We start from the raw sequence: 19,159 nt of genomic DNA, 5'->3' as shown, positions 1-19,159 counted from the left end.
TCTGAATATCTGTACATGGCACTAAGGTTGCCACTTTTTGCCATACTAAAAACTTAATGGGCAAGGCTGATTTTCAAAACATGAACCAGTGGTATCCAATTTAAATTGACAGTTTTCCCAGATAGCCTACTGTAAAACTGGGGCTATTATATATTACAGCGAGTTATGTTGAATGTCATCTGTGGCTGATATTAAAAAGGTGTCGGGCAGAGCATGTAGTACTTTTGAAGTGTAGTCACTGTTGCAATGTAGGATTAATGACTACAATGTAATAGTGAGTCCAATCACTTGTATTCTATATGTGCACTGATGAATTTGTTTAGGATTCTTTGGGAGCAATGTATTTTAACACACTTAACCATTAAGGAGAATGTCATCTGTGGCTGATGTTAAAAAGGCATCGGGTAGAGCACTTTGTCTTTTGAATCTGCTCCTTGCACCACTGTCAATGAACACCCATTTCGGGCCTGCATCAGGTGTTGCACCCAGCAAGTAATACTTGACTGTACACTGAATAGTGCTACCTATTAACAGGGGTCTACAGGCAAGGTGTCCAACACAAACAGGTAGAATATAGGTCAATTTCAATCCACTTCATACCACTCACAGGATGATGAGGAATGCTGTGTTGCCTCCAACTGTTGGACCACTAAACCACCACTTCAGTGAAGCCAAAATCCCATGAACTGGAATAAAAATTCAATTTTTATGCCAAATTTCTATTAACATGGGTTTACATTTGGCATGAAAAATGATAGAAAAAGGGTTTACAAGGAAGTAAATCTATATTTTCAAGTTTGAATCTTACCGCTGACTACTCAAATCCAACCTTGTCCTTTGATCCTTAGATGACACAGGGTAGTTGGTGGTGAGAGAAGCATTTCAAAATAAGCATGCTCAACAAAGATATGTTTACTTTGCTGAGCCAATAAGATGTGTTAGCGGTCCACTGGATTAAATGCAAATACACTTTACATTAGGACTGGTATTTATTCACGGTAAGTTCCTGAATTATTAGATTAATGACCCATCCAAAGTCAACACATGAAGATTAAGCGTCCAGAAGCTTCACTTCATGATTGTGCCCCTGACTATGGATAGTTGCTACTCTAGCATGAACATGTTTTAACAAAGGCACTGTATTGATATTGTGATGCTATGATTGACAAGGCCAGGTAGTGGAACATTTAGGAATGAGCCAATTCGCACTCCACCGCACCATGACTAAGCTGTAGCTAAAACCATACGGGTTCAAAGAAAACCAAGAATCTGAAAACAAGTCATGGTTGAAATTACCTAGGTTCAAATCTAATGGCCAAAGTGTCATAATTGTTTTTATAAACTACTGGATTTTTGTTTTGTGCACTGCAATTAAAAGTATGCTTACCCTAAATAGAACATTTCCCTTTGGGAGCCAAGTATTTAAGGGGGATCCCCCAGTGAATGGAGGCATTTTGAAAAAAAAAAATTGAAGTTCAGTAGCTACATCGGAAAGTGTCTTGACAGAGAACTTTACAATGCAAGTGGGTGTATTAATATACATACTGTCATTGAACGTAGTGCAATAAATCAATTAGTTAAAAATAGCTCAATTCTATGGAGGGCTAGTGAAGGTACAATATGCAAAAAACAAAAAAGTGAACTATAAAAAGACTAAAATACATTGGCCCGGATTTTGTGGTGGATAATGGCAGTGAACTTTCAGCATTCGCCGTCATGACCTCTGTGAAATGGACAGTAACTTCAGGATTTAGCACATGTTGAGCTAAACGCAGAAATCCTGAAGTTGTGGTCAGTCGTTCACTGCTCTGACACAGGCTGCGCTGTGGACCCACCCCCGCCATTGCCTGAAATCAGTGGAACTGACAAAAACTTAAGCTTTTCCATGCTGATATCGCTGTTAAACACCCCATTAAATGTTAAGCCTTGTTGGAATAGGCATAATTGGGGTTTTAACAGAGTATTGACGGATAAGCTACCATTATGGCCCTGAAAAACTAACTGTATATTTGTGGAATGTCAAATTTCTCCATTATGATAAAAATTACTCGATTTTTAGTTGGTTCATGATATTTCAGCTTCTACTTTAATCCCATGTGTATGTCCCAATCTTTATCTCGCTCCCTAACATTTTTAAAAAATGCAGATAATCAAGTGCTTTTCATTTCCTGGTTTGCTATCTGAGAATTCTTCAATGTGATTGGCTACTGAGACAGCTTGATGACATCACTGCTGTTCTTCGATGGAGTTCCCCTTTTGACAGCGCTAAAATCAATTTCACATCAAGGAAGCTAAAGTTTTCGCCACAAAGAATGCAAGATCTCTGTGGGCAGCTTTCTTCGAGGTCAGCGGCGATCACCATCGCTTCACTGCTGACCACAAATTACAGGCCATTCTGTATAATGTTACAACAGACATGAACAATAATAATTATTCTCAACAATTGCATATGTATACTCCAAATACTGATTTGGATTAAGTGTCACGATGAGAAGCTGCCTGCAGCACGTGACCCTTTCTCTTCATTATAGCCCGAACGTTCTGTAGAAGGGTTTCGACCAGAAACGTTGGCTGTTTCTCCACGGATGTTGCCTGGTCTTCCGAGTTTTTCCAGCGTTTTCTGTTGTTATTTCGGCTTTCCAGCATCCGCAGTATTTTGCTATCGTTCCAATACTGGATTGTTTTTGTCCCTCCCACCAATTAAAAAAAGTACTACCTACTTTTTAATTTTTGGTAAATGACAAATGAGAGAAACATTTAAGGGACAGTATTTTGGCTCAATTCACAATCGGGCATTAGAGGCGTTTGGCCTGAAGCTAGAGGGCCGGGACTGGCAATTAAGAGACATATTCTTTAGTACTTGTGTGTAGTGCAGTCGTTGATGTGCATAAGTATTGCGACGTGATGCAGGCATTTCTGATCCACGGAGTATCCAAGAGGAATATACATGTACAAAAAGTGTCAGAAGGCTACATAATCCAAGCAGAGGAACGGCGAGGTGGAGTATTAGCTGAATACACTCTGCAACATACAAGGGAAGAAATATTCCAGGAATACACGTTCATCACCTGTATGACCTAAATAGGGAAGCAGAAGTATGGGAGACTGTCCACAAAGAAATCAGGGACAGATAGGGGGAGCCAGCAAAAAGGGACCACAGAGTTTTGATTTGTCCAACAGGTATATTGTGCTTGATATCCATGAGGTGAAAAACAAAGACAGCACACCGAAGGGCAGTCACAAGCAACACTACGGAGCAAGTGGTTACCCGAGATGAAAAAGTAACACTCAAGAGGAGAACAAGCAAGTGGGAGTTATGGAGCACACCATAGTTATGGGGATAGATTGCCTTTTTTACAACTGCAACCATAGTCCCCAATGGCATGTATATAATGGAGTGGGTAGAAGTGCTTTTGGAAAAAAAGAGGGCATTCAGCCAGAGGTTGTATTTCATGCCAAAAGAAAGAGTACAAGAGGTCTTGCAGAGGGAATTTGAGAAAAAATATTGGAAAGGAATTCTGTACAATTCAGAAAGGTATGCAGAAATAATAGGGCAGTAACCGTGGGGGACTTTAATGATCTGGAGGGGTTTTAAATAGTAAGAGATTTACAGAATGCACCAAAGACTGCTTTGTAAGTCCGTGCTTAACAAGCTCTACAAGGAAAAATACAATTAACTATTTGGTTCTAGGTAGTGAATTGGATCAGGTCAGCAACATGAAGTCGGAGAAAAATTAGGGATGAGCTCAAACACTAAAATAGAGACGAGTGTCAGAAAACATGTTTTGTTAAAGAAGAGAAAACTACAGAGGCATGTGAGAGGAGTCAGTCTGGTTAAATTGAAGGGAAGAGTTAATTAGTAAAACAGTGCAGCAGTGAGAAATATTTAAATGCGATATTGGTATAAGAGACTTGGGAACATTCCAATATGGGGAAAAAAGTGAAGCTCAGCGAATGACTATTCATATTATTTAAAAATAAAGCTTTAGCAGCATAAGACAAAACTACAGCTAGTAACAACACAAAGGAGAGTCATGAGAAAGACTAATTTACAAATAGAAACAAAAAGGAGAGCGCGGAGAGGCAAGTCCAAAAAAAACACATCCCTCCAATTTATCCAGGCTAACTCCTCTCATGCCTCTGAAGTTCCCTCTTCTCTAATAAAACTTGTTTTTTGACATAGGAGCTCATCCCTAATTTAACACAGGAAAAAGCCAATATTTTTATAGACAAATTAGAAAAAGCAATTATGGAGGCGTGGGGCAAGTCAAAAATAAGCACAGTAAGATTATCATGGTAGATAAGAAATTGACAGTTATTTAATGACTGGCTTGAATCAGTATTTAGAGGAGACTGAAGAAAGCGTTCAAAGACTTTTGGATGAGGTAATAAAAGGGCAACCAACATTAATAAAGAAATGGATTTAAAGAGGCTAAAGTTGCTAAAAATTCATAAGGGCCTGTGACCAGATTGTATGTATCCCAGGATGCACAAGCAGGAACCAACCAGAGATCAGGCCATCTTAGACTGGGTATTATGTAATGAGAAAGGATTAATTAGCAATCTTGTTGTACGAGGCCCCTTGGGTCGGAGCGATCATAATATGATCGAATTCTTCATTAAGATGGAGAATGAAGTAGTTGACTCAAGAGACAAGGGTCCTAAATTTAAATAAAGGAAACTACGATGGTCTGAGGCGTGATTTGGGTAGGATTGATTGGGGAATGTCACTCAAAGGGTTGACGGTGGATAGGCAATGGCAAACATTCAAAGACCGCATGGATGAACTACAGAATTTGTTCATCCCAGTTTGGCATAAAAATAAAACAAAAGTGACTCAACCGTGGCTAACAAGGGAAATTAGGGATAGCATAAGATCCAAGGAGAGGACATAAATTTGCCAGAAAAAGCAGTAAACTTGAGCATTGGGAGCAGTTTAGGATTCAACAAAGGAGGACAAAGGGATTAATTAAGAAAGGGAAAATACAATGAGAGTAAGCTTGCAGGGAACATGTAAACTGACTGTAAAAGCTTTTATAGATATGTGAAGAGAAAAAGATTGGTGAAGTCAAGCATAGGTCCCTTGCAATCAGAATCAGGGGAATTTATAATGGGGAACAAAGAAATGGCAGACCAATTAAATACATATTTTGGTTCTGTCTTCACAGAGGACACAAATAACCTCTCAGAGATGTCGGGGAACATAGGGTCTGATGAAAGGGAGGAACTGAAAGAAATCAGTATATGTAGGGAAATGGTGTAAGGGAAATTGATGGGATTGAAGGCCGATAAATCCCCAGGGCCTGATAATCTACATCCTAGGGTACTTAAGGAAGTGGCCCTAGAATTAGTAGATGCATTGCTGATCATCTTCCAACATTCGATGGAATCTGGAACAGTACCAATGGATTGGAGGGTAGCTAATGTTACCCCACTATTCAAAAAAGGTGGTAGAGAGAAAACAGGGAATTACAGACCAGTAAGCCTGACATCGGTAGTGGGGAAAATGCTAGAGTCCATTATAAAAGATGTAATAGCAGAGCACTTGGAAAACAGTGACAGGATCAGACAAAGTCAACATGGATTTACAAAAGGTAAATCGTGCTTGACTAATCTACTGGAATTTTTTGAGGATGTGACTGGTAAAATAGATAAGGGAGAACCAGTGGATGTGGTGTATTTGGACTTTCAGAAGGCTTTCGATAAGGTCCCGCATAAGAGATTAGCATGTAAAGTTAAGGCACATGGGATTGGGGGTAAGGTATTGACTTGGATAGAGAACTGGTTGGCAGACAGAAAGCAAAGAGTTGGAATAAACGGCTCTTTTTCCGAGTGGCAGGCAGTGACTAATGGGGTACTGCACGGATCGGTCCTTGGACCCCAGCTATTCACAATATATATTAATGATCTAGACAAGGGAACTAGATGTAAGATCTCCAAATTTGCAGACGACACAAAAGCTGGGTGGGCATGCGTGCTGTGAGGAGGATGCCGAGAAACTCCAGTATGATTTGGACAGGTTGGGTGATTGGGCAAAAGCATGGCAGATGCAATAGAACGTGGATAAATGTGAGGTTATCCACTTTGGTGGCAAAAACAGGAAGGCAGATTATCTGAATGGCAATAGATTGGGAGAAGGGGAAGTGCAACGAGATCTGGGTATCCTTGTGCACCAGTCGCTGAAGGTAAGCATGCAGGTGCAGCAGGCGGTTAAGAAGGCAAATGGTATGTTGGCCTTCGTAGCGATTGGGTTTGAGTACAGCAACAAGGATGTCTTGCTGCAGTTGTACAGGGCCTTGGTGAGACCACATCTTGAGTATTGTGTGCAGTTTTGGTCGCCTTATCCGAGGAAGGATGTTCTTGCCATGGAGGGAGTTCAGCGAAGATTCACCAGGCTGATACCTGGGATGGCAGGAATGGCGTACGAGGAGAGATTGGGTCATTTGGGCTTGTATTCGCTGGAGTTTAGAAGAATGAGAGGGGAATTCATTGAAACTTATAAAATTCTGACAGGACTGGACAGACTAGATGCAGGAAGGATGTTCCCGATGGTCAGGGAGTCCAGAACCAGGGGTCACAGTCTAAGGATAAGGGGTAGGCCATTTAGGACAGAAATTAGGAGGAATTTCTTCACCCAGAGAGTGGTGAACCTGTGGAATTCTCTACCACAGAAGGCAGTAAAGGCCAATACATTAAATATATTCAAGATGGAGTTGGATATATTTCTTAAGGCTAAAGGGATCAAGGGGTATGGGGAGAAAGCAGGGACCGGGTACTGAATTTGGATGATCAGCTATGATCGCATTGAATGGCGGAGCAGGCTCGAGGGGCCGAATGGCCTAATCGTGCTCCTATCTTCTATGTTTCTATGTTTCTGTGATAGTGAGGAAGTAGCAGAGGGATTAAACACCATTTTTCAAATTCACTGGAGATGACAGCTGTGCCAAAGATTGGACTGGCAATATTACACCTCTGTTCAAAAAGGGAGCAGTGATATGCTAGGCAACCTTCAATTAGTTAGCCTCATATCAGTATAGGAGAATTGCTAGAGACCATAATTAGAGATAAAGTAAATACTTCGAACTGGTCAGAGATAGTCAACATTAATTTGTGAAGAATAGGTCATGTTTGACTAAAAAATGCAGTCAATGGAAATACAGGAAACTTTGGTTTATCCGGAGGTTAACTGTCCGGAATGCTCGAGCCACCGGCAAAAATCAGGAGCCGTTTCTTTCTTTTCGTTGCTTTTTTTTTTCCCCACCAGTCAGGCTCTGCAAGGTCTCGCTGAAGCTGTTGCTAAGCTACAGAGACGCTTGCAAGGTACGGCCGACTGTTTAGAAGCTGTTGCTAAGCAACAGGGTTTGTTGCCAGATACGGAGCTCAAAATCTCCGTATGTTTCAACATTAGCGCTGGTTTGTCCGGCAGTTTTGATGGGACGGCAACAGCCAGATAGCACAAAGTTTCCTGTAATATAGGCTTGTGGAGGAGGTGGGGTAAATGTAGTTTATGTGGACTTCCAGGAGCTATTTGATAATGTGCCCTAAGAAATTGGGTGAGGGAATCAGGCACAATTCCCATGGCATAAAGGAGAAAGTGGTGACGTGAAGAGAGATTGTGTAAATGCAAACAGCAAAGGGTTGCTGTAAATAGGGATATATACAGGCCCAGAAATTCGGGTCGGGGGCTTCCTGCGGGTGCAAGCCCCCGACCTGCACTTACCTAGCGCGCCAGCCGTTGAGCTGTGGGCCCGCGTGGGAATCTGATCCTGGGCGGCCTCCAACTGCCGGTGCGCAGTTAGTTCGATGTGTCCCCTGGGATCACATGGGCCATGGAGAGCCAATGGTAGCAGGGAATGCTTCATTCAGAAGTTTGACAGGAAGAGCTGTCAAACCGATAAATACTATAAGCCCCAAAAAATCACTAAAACCTCAAATGAATTATTTAAAAAATCACATTTTTAAAATAAACTATAAATTACATGAAATAACTATTTTAAACAATAATTTAAATTTGAAAAAATTAATTACATTTTCTAACGGGTCTAAAAATAAACTTACCTTTCTTTAAAGTATTTAAAAATAATAAACCTGTGGAAAAAATGTTTCAATTTTAATTAATTCACCACTTACCTTGTTAAAAGCAGACCTTGCACCTGCTGTTTCAAAGTGTAACTGCTGGAGACTTACACTCCCGGAGAAACCTGGAAAAAAAACGCAAGTTCAACGTGCACGCGCTGCCTCTCCGGCGCACGCGTTTGACTTCTGAACCCCTTCTTTCAGGGGAACGGAAGTGCCGGTTTCCCGCGCATGCGCAGTGCATGCACAAAACCGGCACTTTCGTTGGGCCTACGCGGGAGTACCCCATGCGTACTCACGCGTTGGGACCCGAATTTCTGGGCCATAATCATATAATCTGCACTTAGACATATAGGAACCAATATGAAAATTTGATGACAATACCAACTGGGAAATGTAGAAAGCTGCTAAGAACAATGTAGGAGACTACAGGAGAACAAACAGGTTAGGGGAATGGGCAGATAAGTGGCAGATGCCATTTAATACAGAAAAATGTGATGAAATACATTTTGGGAACAAGAATAAAGAATGAAATATACATTAAACAGTACATTTCTCAATGGAGTGGTGAAGCAAAGGAAACTGGATGTGCACATACATAAATCCTTAAAAGTGGGTGGACTGGAAAGAAACAAATGGGATTTATATTGAGAGGGATTGAATACAAATGCAAAGCAGTTATAATGAGGCTGTACAAAATGATAGATCACATCTGGCATGCTGCGAGCATTTTTGGGATGTTCACAACAGGAGGGATATATAGCCCTACAGAGAGTGCAATACAGATTTCGGGGCCAGCAATGAGGGGCCCAAAATATAGGGAAAGGTTAGAGAAACTAGGGTTGTATTCTCTGGAACCAAGATTGAGAAGGGATTTGATAGAGGTGTTCAAAATGATAAAAGGAATCAACTGATTAAACACAGATTATTTCCATTGGTAGGTACGTCAAAGACAAGAGCTGATGATTAAGGTAAGCACGAGGTTAGAAGAAACTTTTTAAAACAGTTATCAGAATGTGGAATGCTTTACCACAAGTGGTGATCAATGCTAAATCGATTACAGCACTTAAAAAAGGTATTGGATAATTAAAGAATATAAATGGCTATCATAAGAAAAGTAGGAAAATAAGACTATGGAAAATCAGCATCCAAGGGGGTCTTAAATATAGCACAGGCAAGAAGGGCCGAGTGGCCTCCTTAGCTAAAAAAAAAAAAAATCTATGCTTCAATGTATAGGTTTGCAAAGACTTTCAAATTCCCTTAAGGTGTAAATGTATACGAAAGAGATTCCAATGGCCTAGCTATTCAGGATATTACTATGAGGCAAATGCAGCATGATCCTATGCCCATCCATACTGTAATCCATACTGTGCAGTGCAAATGCTGCAAATCCTGAAATGTTGAGGTGAATACATTTAAATGCCATATTATAGCACTTCACTTGGACAGGTCTAGAATTCAGTGCCATTAGAATTTGGTGAAAGGTAAAGATTAACATGTTCATGTACTTCTCCCCGTTGGGTCAGCATATTAAATATAACAAGATTAAAAATTCATGTATGGGTATTGACATGAACCTTATCATTCATGTGGAAATGACTTACGAAGTAATATTGGGCGGCCTGCTGGTGGCGCTGTCCAGGGAGAGTATAAATACTCTGGCACGGGCCCAGCTTGCTCAGGACATTCTTTAACAGGAACTAGTGAAGGACACAACTAGATCTCCATGTTGAAAAACAGTTGATTAAAGCCTTAATACTCAGACCAAGTGCCAAGTAGTTTTCTTACGTCAGGTATTCTTCATGATAATTCAATCAAATGAAGGGTAATATAGTACCATAACACATTGGTACTTTTATCCATTGTACCTAGTTCATGTCACCAGGCAAGTGCTGAGCAGAGGTTGAAAACTTCAACTCCGGGAAGAGAGGGAAAAACCACAAAGTTCAAAAAAATTGGTGGTGCAAGTCAGCACTGGATATGCCCTTGAACCTTCTGTAACCAGCTCAACAGGAAGATAACTCAAAAATGTAGGGTGTGTGGAGAAAAAATAAAATTCACCAACAGTATTATGGTCCCCTGTGGCGTTACTCACAGAATTGTTTAGGTTTTCTTGTTCACCATGTGTCCCATTCACTTCAGCCTGAAGCCATAGGGTACACTTGTCACAGTTTTACTCACTTCTGACACAGTGTACACCATCAAGTGTTATTTTCTTCCATTCCAGCCCATGCAGGTGGAGCCTGGGTGGATGGAGAAGGTGGGGCCAGAGCCTGAGCCACTGTTGTAGGATGTCAGTTCCTCCCAGAGAGTTTAGCATGACTAAAATGCTGGCCCATTACATCTTCAGTGTGAGCCGAGATGTGAACTCAAGGCAAAAGATTATAAACTAACACTTTACATATGTATTGCAGTCTCTTATTAGTGAGGTCTGTAATTTGACTGTATTAACCTGCGCACTCAGTAGTTATCTGCTACCTGTCGGCAAAATACATTCACTAAAGTAGCTTAGTCTTGTATCATCAACGTTTCCCCCCTACTCCCCCATTTATATGGTCTTTAAGTGGAGAAAACAAAACAGACACAGTTAAAACAAATCACACCGATTATCTATGCAGTACATACCTACAATCAGGTGCAGGGCACCATCGGGCATCTGGATCAGATGCAAGATATCTTCTCAGCATGAATTCTTCATACTTTTCCATCAAAGTGCCATTATTGAGAATCATACGGATGTCTGATGGATGAAACAACTCAGAACATTCTGGACAAGCGACATTGACCCTGCTTTCTGTAATTTCAATTTTCAAATATTGCTGTAAGCAATCCAGACAAGAACGATGGTGACAAGAAATGATCTCTGGGAACTGGGATCGAGGTTGGCTAAGAAGGCAGAGTGGGCACTCCAGAGTGCCTAATAACTGTTCGTTACTGGATGATTGTGTTGTCCTGTTGGTGGAGGACATCTTTTTCTCATCCTCACTTTCTGTTTTTGTGTGTACTCCCTCAACTGTAACTGTGGACATCTCCAGCTTTGATTTTGATTTGGGTTTCCTGCTGAAGAGGCTGAAGAATTGGAGCTGTCGATGTTTATTTGGTCTCTTCATGATCTTGAATATACTCTAAAGTTACAAAAATGATCAAGGTTACTCCTCTTAATTGCTTTCAAATGTGGTCGACCACAGTCTACCAATTTAGGAATGAAATAGCAATCAATCATTGAAAGACAAAATCCTTACAAGGACAAACTGTAAAAGAAAATATGGCAAGTGTTTCTTTCCCCCTCAGGAAATCCAAGTTGTTCCTAAGTATAACGAGCAATACTGAAATAACTAGTGTTTTTTCAACCGAGCTTACTTGAAGCATTTATCACGCACTGATTTTTAAATGGCTTAGCACAGAATGGATATGCATAGCAAGTCCAGATACTAAGTAATCCCAGAATCGAACAGCAGTACTCGTTGGACTTTAAATGATGTCACCTTGCGATAATCACGATTTTGTCCATTTTCGTCATGAAACCTGGGAAAAGTTGAAAGCAAAAAAGGAGCAGTTACACTAGAATTCCTGCATCACAAAAAGCTATCAATTTTAGACACTTACAGGACAATGCAAGACATTATTAAAGGTTACTGAAATCCAGATTTTTTTGGTGGAATGTGAAGTTGCACTGCAGTAAGGCAGTGAAGCAAGGGCTCTGCCAATACACAAATCCCATCATTTCTGTTCATGGTCACCAGAATGGAATGCATCACAGCACATTGCGGGGAAGTTCTTCACATGTCTTCTCAAAGTGCCTCTATTTAGTATTCTACAAGCATAAAGCAATATTTTCCTAATTTGGAGAAGGAATAGAATAAGGTTAAACATGATTTCAGGACTAAAGTATAGATTGCTTTAGAGATGCACGTTGAGAACGATGATTATATTCCCAAATAATATATAAAAAGTTTATCCAACCAGTAATGCTATAGTAGCTCGTCTAAAACATCATAAAGCTCATATGAAAGTGTAAAACACCACCTGGAAGAGTTTCTTCTACTGGTGCATGTTTTCAAGCACATCTTCAAATGAAGATCACAGGCTAGAGACCAAGGAGTGTTAGTTTGCAGCACTTGAGGTATCAACTCTACCTAAAATGGAATTAGCAATAAACCCCCATTTGAAAATCAGCAAAACCCGACACTAAACAATGACAGCAAAGTTATTCATTTCCTTATCTATTCATTCATGTCAACGATGATGGTTTCTGTGCTCACAGTGATGTTGAGGGTACAGTTGTTGATTGGTGAGAAAATTAATAGTGTGAAAAGCCTAGTTCCTTCACACTCCTCCTTTTACCATGGCTACTCGATAGGTCTGCCCCATTTACACGATCAGGTCTGAGCTCTGTAGTCGAATCATACAGATATAGCACACTAACTGCACATCTCCCCACTTCCACACTGCTGTCTGATCACTTCTGGCAACAACAAAAAGGGGCTTACAAGAACTTCACTTCAGATTTCTGTTCTAAATTGGGGGAAGGCCGATTTTAATATGAGAAGGCAGGATCTGGCCAATGTGGACTGGGATCAGCTACTTGAAGGAAAATCCACATCAGAGCAATGAGAGTCTTTCAGAAAGGAAATTGAGAGAGTACAATGGCAACATGTTCCTGCAAAGGTCAAGGGTGGGACCAACAAGCCCAGGGAACCTTGGATGTCAAGGGATATACGAGAATGGATTAGGAAAAAAAGGGGGGCTTTTGGCAGATACAAAGGACTAAAGACAGAGGAAGTCCTAGGAGTATAAAAAGTGCAGGGGGATACTTAAAAAAAGAAATTAGGAGAGCGAGGAGGGGCCATGAAATAACACTGGCGAGCAAAATAAAAGGAAAATCCTAAGGTGTTTTAAGTATATTAAGGGCAAGAGGATAACTAGGGAAAGAGTAGGGCCCATTAGGGACCAAAGTGGCAAACGGTGCGTAGAGCCAGAGGATGTAGGTGGGGTTTTAAATGAATTTTTTGCATCTGTGTTCACAATGGAGAAGGACGATGTGGACATAGAAATTGGGCAGGGGGATATGCTTGAACATATTAGCATCGAGAGGGAGGAGGTACTAGCGGTTTTAGCAGGCTTAAAAGTGGATAAATCCCCAGGCCCGGATGAGATGTATCCCAGGCTACTATGTGAGGTAAAGGAGGAGATTGCAGGGGCTCTGACACAAATTTTCAGAACCTCTCTGGCCACAGGGGATGTGCCAGAGGACTGGAGAACAGCTAACTTAGCACCATTATTCAAGAAGGGTAGTAGGGATAAACCAGGGAATTACAGGCCAGTGAGCCTAACATCAGTGGTAGGGAAATTATTGGAAAAAATTCTGAGGAACAGAATTGGTCTCCACTTGGAGAGGCAGAGATTAATTAGGGATAGCCAGCATGGCTTTGTCAAGCGAAGATCATGTCTGACCAATTTGATTGAATTTTTTGAGGGGTTGACTAGGTGTGTGGATGAGGGTAGTGCAGTGGATGTGGTTTACATGGATTTCAGTAAGGCTTTTGATAAAGTCCCACATAGGAGACTGGTCAGGAAGGTAAGAGCCCATGGGATCCAGGGTGCCTTGGCACATTGGATCCAAAACTGGCTTAGTGGCAGAAAGCAGAGGGTGATGGTAGAAGGTTGTTTTTGTGACTGGAAGCCTGTGTCCAGTGGGGTGCCGCAGGGATCGGTGCTGGGTCCCTTGCTGTTTGTGGTCTACATGAATGATTTGGATGTGAATGTAAAAGGTATGATCAGTAAGTTCGCAGATGACACGAAAATTGGTGGGGTGGTAAATAGCGAGGCGGGAAGCCTCCGGCTACAGGACGATATAGATGGGTTGGTCAGATGGGCGGAACAGTGGCAAATGGAGTTTAACCCTGAAAAGTGTGAGGTGATGAATTTTGGACGGACTAACAAGGCAAGGGAATACACAATGAATGGTAAGACCCTAGGAAAGACAGAGGATCAGAGGGACCTTGGTGTGCATGTACATAGATCCCTGAAGGCAGCAGAACAGGTGGATAAGGTGGTTAAAAAGGCATATGGGATACTTGCCTTCATTAGCCGAGGCATAGAATATAATAGCAGGGAGGTTATGATGGAGCTGTACAAAGCGCTGGTAAGGCCACAGCTGGATTACTGTGTGCAGTTCTGGTTGCCATACTATAGGAAAGATGTGATTGCTTTGGAGAGGGTGCAGAGGAGATTTACCAGGATGTTACCTGGGCTGGAGCGCTTCAGCTATGAAGAAAGACTGGACAGGCTGGGGTTGTTTTCCTTGGAGCAGAGAAGGCTGAGGGGGAACCTGATTGAGGTGTACAAAATTATGAGGGGCATAGATAGGGTGGATAGAAAGGAACTTTTCCCCTTAGTAGGGGGGTCAATAACAAGGGGGCATAGATTCAAGGTAAGGGGCAGGAGGTTTAGAGGGGATTTGAGGGAAAACTTTTTCACCCAGAGGGTGGTTGGAATCTGGAACTCACTGCCTGAAAGGGTGGTAGAGGCAGGAACCCTCACAACATTCAAGAAGCATTTGGATGAGCACTTGAAATGCCATAGCATACAAGGCTACGGACCAAATGATGGAAAATGGGATTAGATTAGACAGGGCTTGATGGCCGGCGGGGACACGATGGGCCGAAGGGCCTCTTTCTGTGCTGTATAACTCTATGACTCTGACTGTACTATTTAAAGGGCTCTTGTGGTATACCATTTCCATAGCATGCTCATGCCTCAAACAGGAGTGCAAGAAACACTAATGATGCAAGTGACATCAGTTACAGTATTTTCCATTTTCCAACTGTAGTTTCAAAAAAACAAAAACAAACCTCCACTTACTTTATAAAAAGCCTTTAAAAACAAAAAGTCATGATCTCGGGTTAACCCAAGACCTTTTAGCTTCCTTGCACGAGAAGCTCCTTGTTCTCAAATATGTTACAGAAATACCAATTTATTTTGCTTCATGCGCTAGAATTCCTAATTGTTATAATTGCAGTACAGTAAAAAGGAAAGAGAAAAACAAAATCCACATGTATCCAATCAGAAGATGCAAACAGATACTGAAATGTACAAATACCGCCGCTGTGTCGTCCAGACTGATCAAGGAAGGAAAAAAACAAACATGTTTATCCTGTCACCAGCTGCAACATACAACTAGTTGACTGGATTGAGTAGAAATTATTTCCACACCAAAAAGGCAGAATTTAGAAAATTAGCAAATATAGCTACCCCAAGAGCAAGGTGCTCCTCTAAAATCAGTGTGAAGTTACCAGTTCGGAAAGCTCGGCCCAAGATGAAAACTCCCCAGTAATCCCTTGCATCTACATAATTTATAGAACTATATACATACCTACAGACGTGGCCTGGTGATGCCTTCTTGTTCCGTTCCCAGTCCTACAACCCTGTGTAATTCATAGCCCTCGTTTTTCCTAGGGATTTTCTGGCAACACAAGTGCTTTTCCACTTTGCGGTCAGGTACTTCTTGAGTTCTGGTTGGAGAGGAGGACAGCTCGTCAGAGAAAAGAGCCCAAACATTTGCTCGTCTTCAACTCCAGATGACTGCAATCACTACAACTTCTACCCTGTTACAGTTGTTAGCAACAATTACCATCGAAGCGAGCACAAAACCTCTTTCTTCACAAAGATAACTGAGATTTTCTGGCATATTGACTTTTATAGATTATAAAATGTCTATTGACCTAAAGCAAAAAATATCACAATTGCCCACAATTTATAGTTAGGACGCAGCTAATTTTTTTTAAAGCAATGTCCACATATGTTGATGATTTTTTGTAATGATGATGTAGGAACGGCTAGATTCCTAAAGGACTGAGATCGAGTCAGTCTATTAAACAAACGATGTTCAATACTAATAAACAGAGTTTAACACTAAAACATAGGAAAGCTGGATAACAGGTCTGTACTGGTTGCTAGCTCCACGAGGACTGACTAGAGCCCCTCCCTGGTTGGACGTCATGACGTCATCACGTTTTCCCGCCGCTGGAGGATCACGTGATCAACGTGATGACATCATCGCGTTGGGTCTCAGTCTTAAAGGGACCGCGCTATGTACATGCGATAATATGAACAGAGATACATAACAATTAGTTAAAGATAATTACGTACATAAGATCAGAGTCCCCTTGGTGGCTCTGCCACATGCGCCCCCCCAGAATTGTCTTTAACAGTAAAAGTCAATCGACTAGGAGGTCCGACAAGCCTGTCAGAGCAACTCCTGTATTCTCGGAGTGAACATTGTTGAACAGCGGGCGGGCTGGCGGATGGGAGCCTTCGGATTGGTGCGGATGCAGCTGGAGGGCGGCCACGGTGTGGCGGCTGTGCAGTCTCTACTGGCCGGTCGATGTCCAGATGCGCCGGTTTGAGATGATCAATGGAGATGTGGTCTGGTTTACCACCGATGTCAACCGAGAAACTCTTGTCGCCGGGCTCTATTACGCGTAAAGGCCCTGTGTAGGGAGCCTTGAGCGGATCCCTATGGGCATCATGCCGAATGAAAACAAATTCAGCATTTTTTAGCTCCGCTGGAACGTGCGAAGATGGCAGGCCGTGATGCGAAGTCGGAATGGGCGCGAAAGCCTTGGCCATTTCCCGGTGGTTGCCGAGTTGGTCGGCCACAGTCCATGGCGCGGTGGGAAGCGGCAGGAAATCTCCCGGTACGCGGAGCGGCTGACCGTACACGAGCTCTGCGGCAGACGATTGCAGGTCCTCTTTGGGTGCCGTGCGCAGCCCCAACACGACCCATGGAAGCTTATCCACCCAGCCGGCGCCTTGGAGGCTGGCTCTCAGCGATGCCTTTAATGATCGGTGGAAACGTTCGCACAAACCGTTTGCCTATGGGCGATAGGCCGTAGTGCGGTGGAGTTTGGTGCCAAGACCCTGGGCCAGAGCGTTCCAGAGCTCAGATGAGAATTGTGGACCGCGGTCTGAAGAAATATCCGCCCGAACGCCGAAACGTGCGACCCACGAGGAGAGTAACGCTCTGGCTACATCGGCAGACGTAGTAGACGCCAAAGGTACTGCCTCGGGCCATCTGGTAGTACGATCGACCATGGTTAGAATGTGTGTGAAATCCTGGGACGGTGGCAGCGGTCCGACGAGATCCACGTTGACGTGGTCGAATCACCGTTCTGGTACAGCGAACGTGGCCAACGGGGCCCTGAACCTTAGACTTTTGACAGACGACGCAGGTGTTAGCCCAGTCGCGGATATCCTTACGCATTCCTCTCCAGACGAACTTAGCCAACAGTAATTTTTGGGATGCTTTCACATCCGGGTGCGAAAGCCCATGGATGGCATCGAAGACTTGGCGGCGCCAGGCAGCTGGAACGATCGGGCGAGGGTCCCCCATGGAGACGTCGCAGAGCAATGAGGTGCCTGCTGCGTGGAATTGCACATCGGCCAGTTGGAGGCTAGAGATGTCGGCGCGATACGACTGCGTTTCAGGGTCGGATGCTTGGTCGGTGGCCATGAGGGCATGATCAATGCCCAACTGGACTGCCCATACGGGCACGCGAGAAAGGCAATCGGCCACCAAATTGTCCTTGCCAGCTACATGCTGGATGTCGGTCATGAATTCCGAAATGTAAGTTAGGTGTCTCTGCTGTCGGGCCGACCACGGTTCGGTGGTCTTGGCCATTGCAAAAGTCAGTGGTTTGTGATCTACAAACACGGTGAAGTGACGTCCCTCCAACAGGAAACGAAAATGGCACATGACCAGGAACAATGCCAGCAACTCACGGTCGAAAGTACTATATTTGCGTTCGTTGCGCCGGAGTTGGCGGCTGAAGAACGCCAGTGGCTGCCACGACCCGTTGACCCACTGTGCTTGCACGGCGCCTATGGCATAGTCGGAAGCGTCCATGGTGAGGGCGATGGTGGCTCCTGGCAGAGGGTGCGCCAACATAGTTGCATGGGCTAGAGCGGTTTTTGTGTTGTCGAAAGCGTCGTCCATTGCCGCCGTCCAGGTTATTGCATCCTTTCCCATCTTGCCTTTGAGGGCCTCATAGAGGGGCTGCATGAGTTGTGCTGCCTTCGGCACAAAGCAGTGATAGAAGTTCACCATGCCCAGGAATTCTTGGAGGGCTTTGGTGGACTGTGGCTTCAGGAATGCCGAAATTGCTTCGACCTTTCACTGCAGCGGGATTGTACCCTCCTGGGTAATGCGGTGGCCCAAGAAGTCAATCTGATGTAGGCCGAACTGGCATTTGGCCGGGTTGATTATGAGGTCATGCTGGCTGAGGCGCCGAAAAAGGGTGCGGAGATGGTCGACGGGCTCCGCTTTGGTGGAGCTGGCTTTCAGGATATCGTCCAGATAGACAAATAAAAACTGAAGATCCCGCAGGACCAAGTCCATGAGTCGTTGAAAGGCCTGCGCGGCGTTCTTGAGCCCAAAAGGCATTCTGAGGAACTCGAACAGTCCAAAGGGAGTAATAACCGCAGTTTTTTGGATGTCCTGCTGGTGTACGGGGACCTGATGGTAGCCCTGGATGAGGTCGACCTTGGAGAAGATCGAGTTTCTCGCCAAATGGGCGGAAAAGTCTTAAAATGTACGGGATCGGGTACCGATCGGGCGTCGTTGCATCATTCAGTCGACGGTAGTCCCCACATGGCCGCCATGCTTTGGAACGATATGTAGGGGTGAGGACCAGGGACTATTCGACCGGCGAATAATCCCCAGCTGCTCCATCGTGGCAAACTCGGCCTTCACTGCCGCGAGCTTACCGTATTCCAGTCACCGAGCTCATGCGTACACTGAGGAGCCGGTCGTAGTAATGTGGTGTTGGACACCATGCTTAGCTGCCGAGGCAGAGAAAGTGGGCTTGGTCAGCTCCAGGAATTCACTTAGTAGGCGGGTGAATTCGTCCGGCGAGGGTAACGCGCAGGAGACAGAATGGGCCGGTGCAGAACTGCGGAAGCACGGAATGGAATGGAAGGTAGCCGCGTTGACCAGTCGACGGTTTCGGACATCTACCAAGAGGCTGTTGGCGCATAAGAAATCCGCGCCGAGGATGGCTTGTGAAACTTTGGCTGTGATAAA

The 19,159-nt window shown here is 43.6% G+C and overlaps 1 protein-coding gene across 6 annotated transcripts in view; it reads right to left on the bottom strand.

Annotated features, from left to right (window-relative positions):
* Positions 1-19,159, bottom strand: part of LOC147112830 (E3 ubiquitin-protein ligase RNF19A) — a 120,903-nt gene that overhangs the window by 32,371 nt on the left and 69,373 nt on the right. For 4 of the 6 annotated variants that reach the window (XM_085997505.1, XM_085997501.1, XM_085997502.1 and 1 more), the window contains exons 2-3: positions 15,452-15,590; positions 10,702-11,601 (exon numbers count right to left, since the gene is read on the bottom strand). In XM_085997505.1, the coding sequence (XP_085853631.1) occupies positions 10,702-11,186 (485 nt within the window). In that variant the 5' untranslated portion in view covers positions 11,187-11,601; positions 15,452-15,590. The remainder of the gene's footprint in view (positions 1-10,701; positions 11,602-15,451; positions 15,591-19,159) is intronic. The other 2 variants (XM_085997506.1, XM_085997507.1) reach the window with 2 other exon arrangements.

This window comes from Somniosus microcephalus, chromosome 9 (assembly GCF_052327205.1).
Source record: "Somniosus microcephalus isolate GS21.2 chromosome 9, FLI_Smic_1.0, whole genome shotgun sequence".
Taxonomy (NCBI): Eukaryota; Metazoa; Chordata; class Chondrichthyes; order Squaliformes; family Somniosidae; genus Somniosus; species Somniosus microcephalus.
The sequence above is the reverse complement of the archived record's forward strand: the minus strand, read 5'-3'. Positions and strand labels throughout refer to the sequence as shown.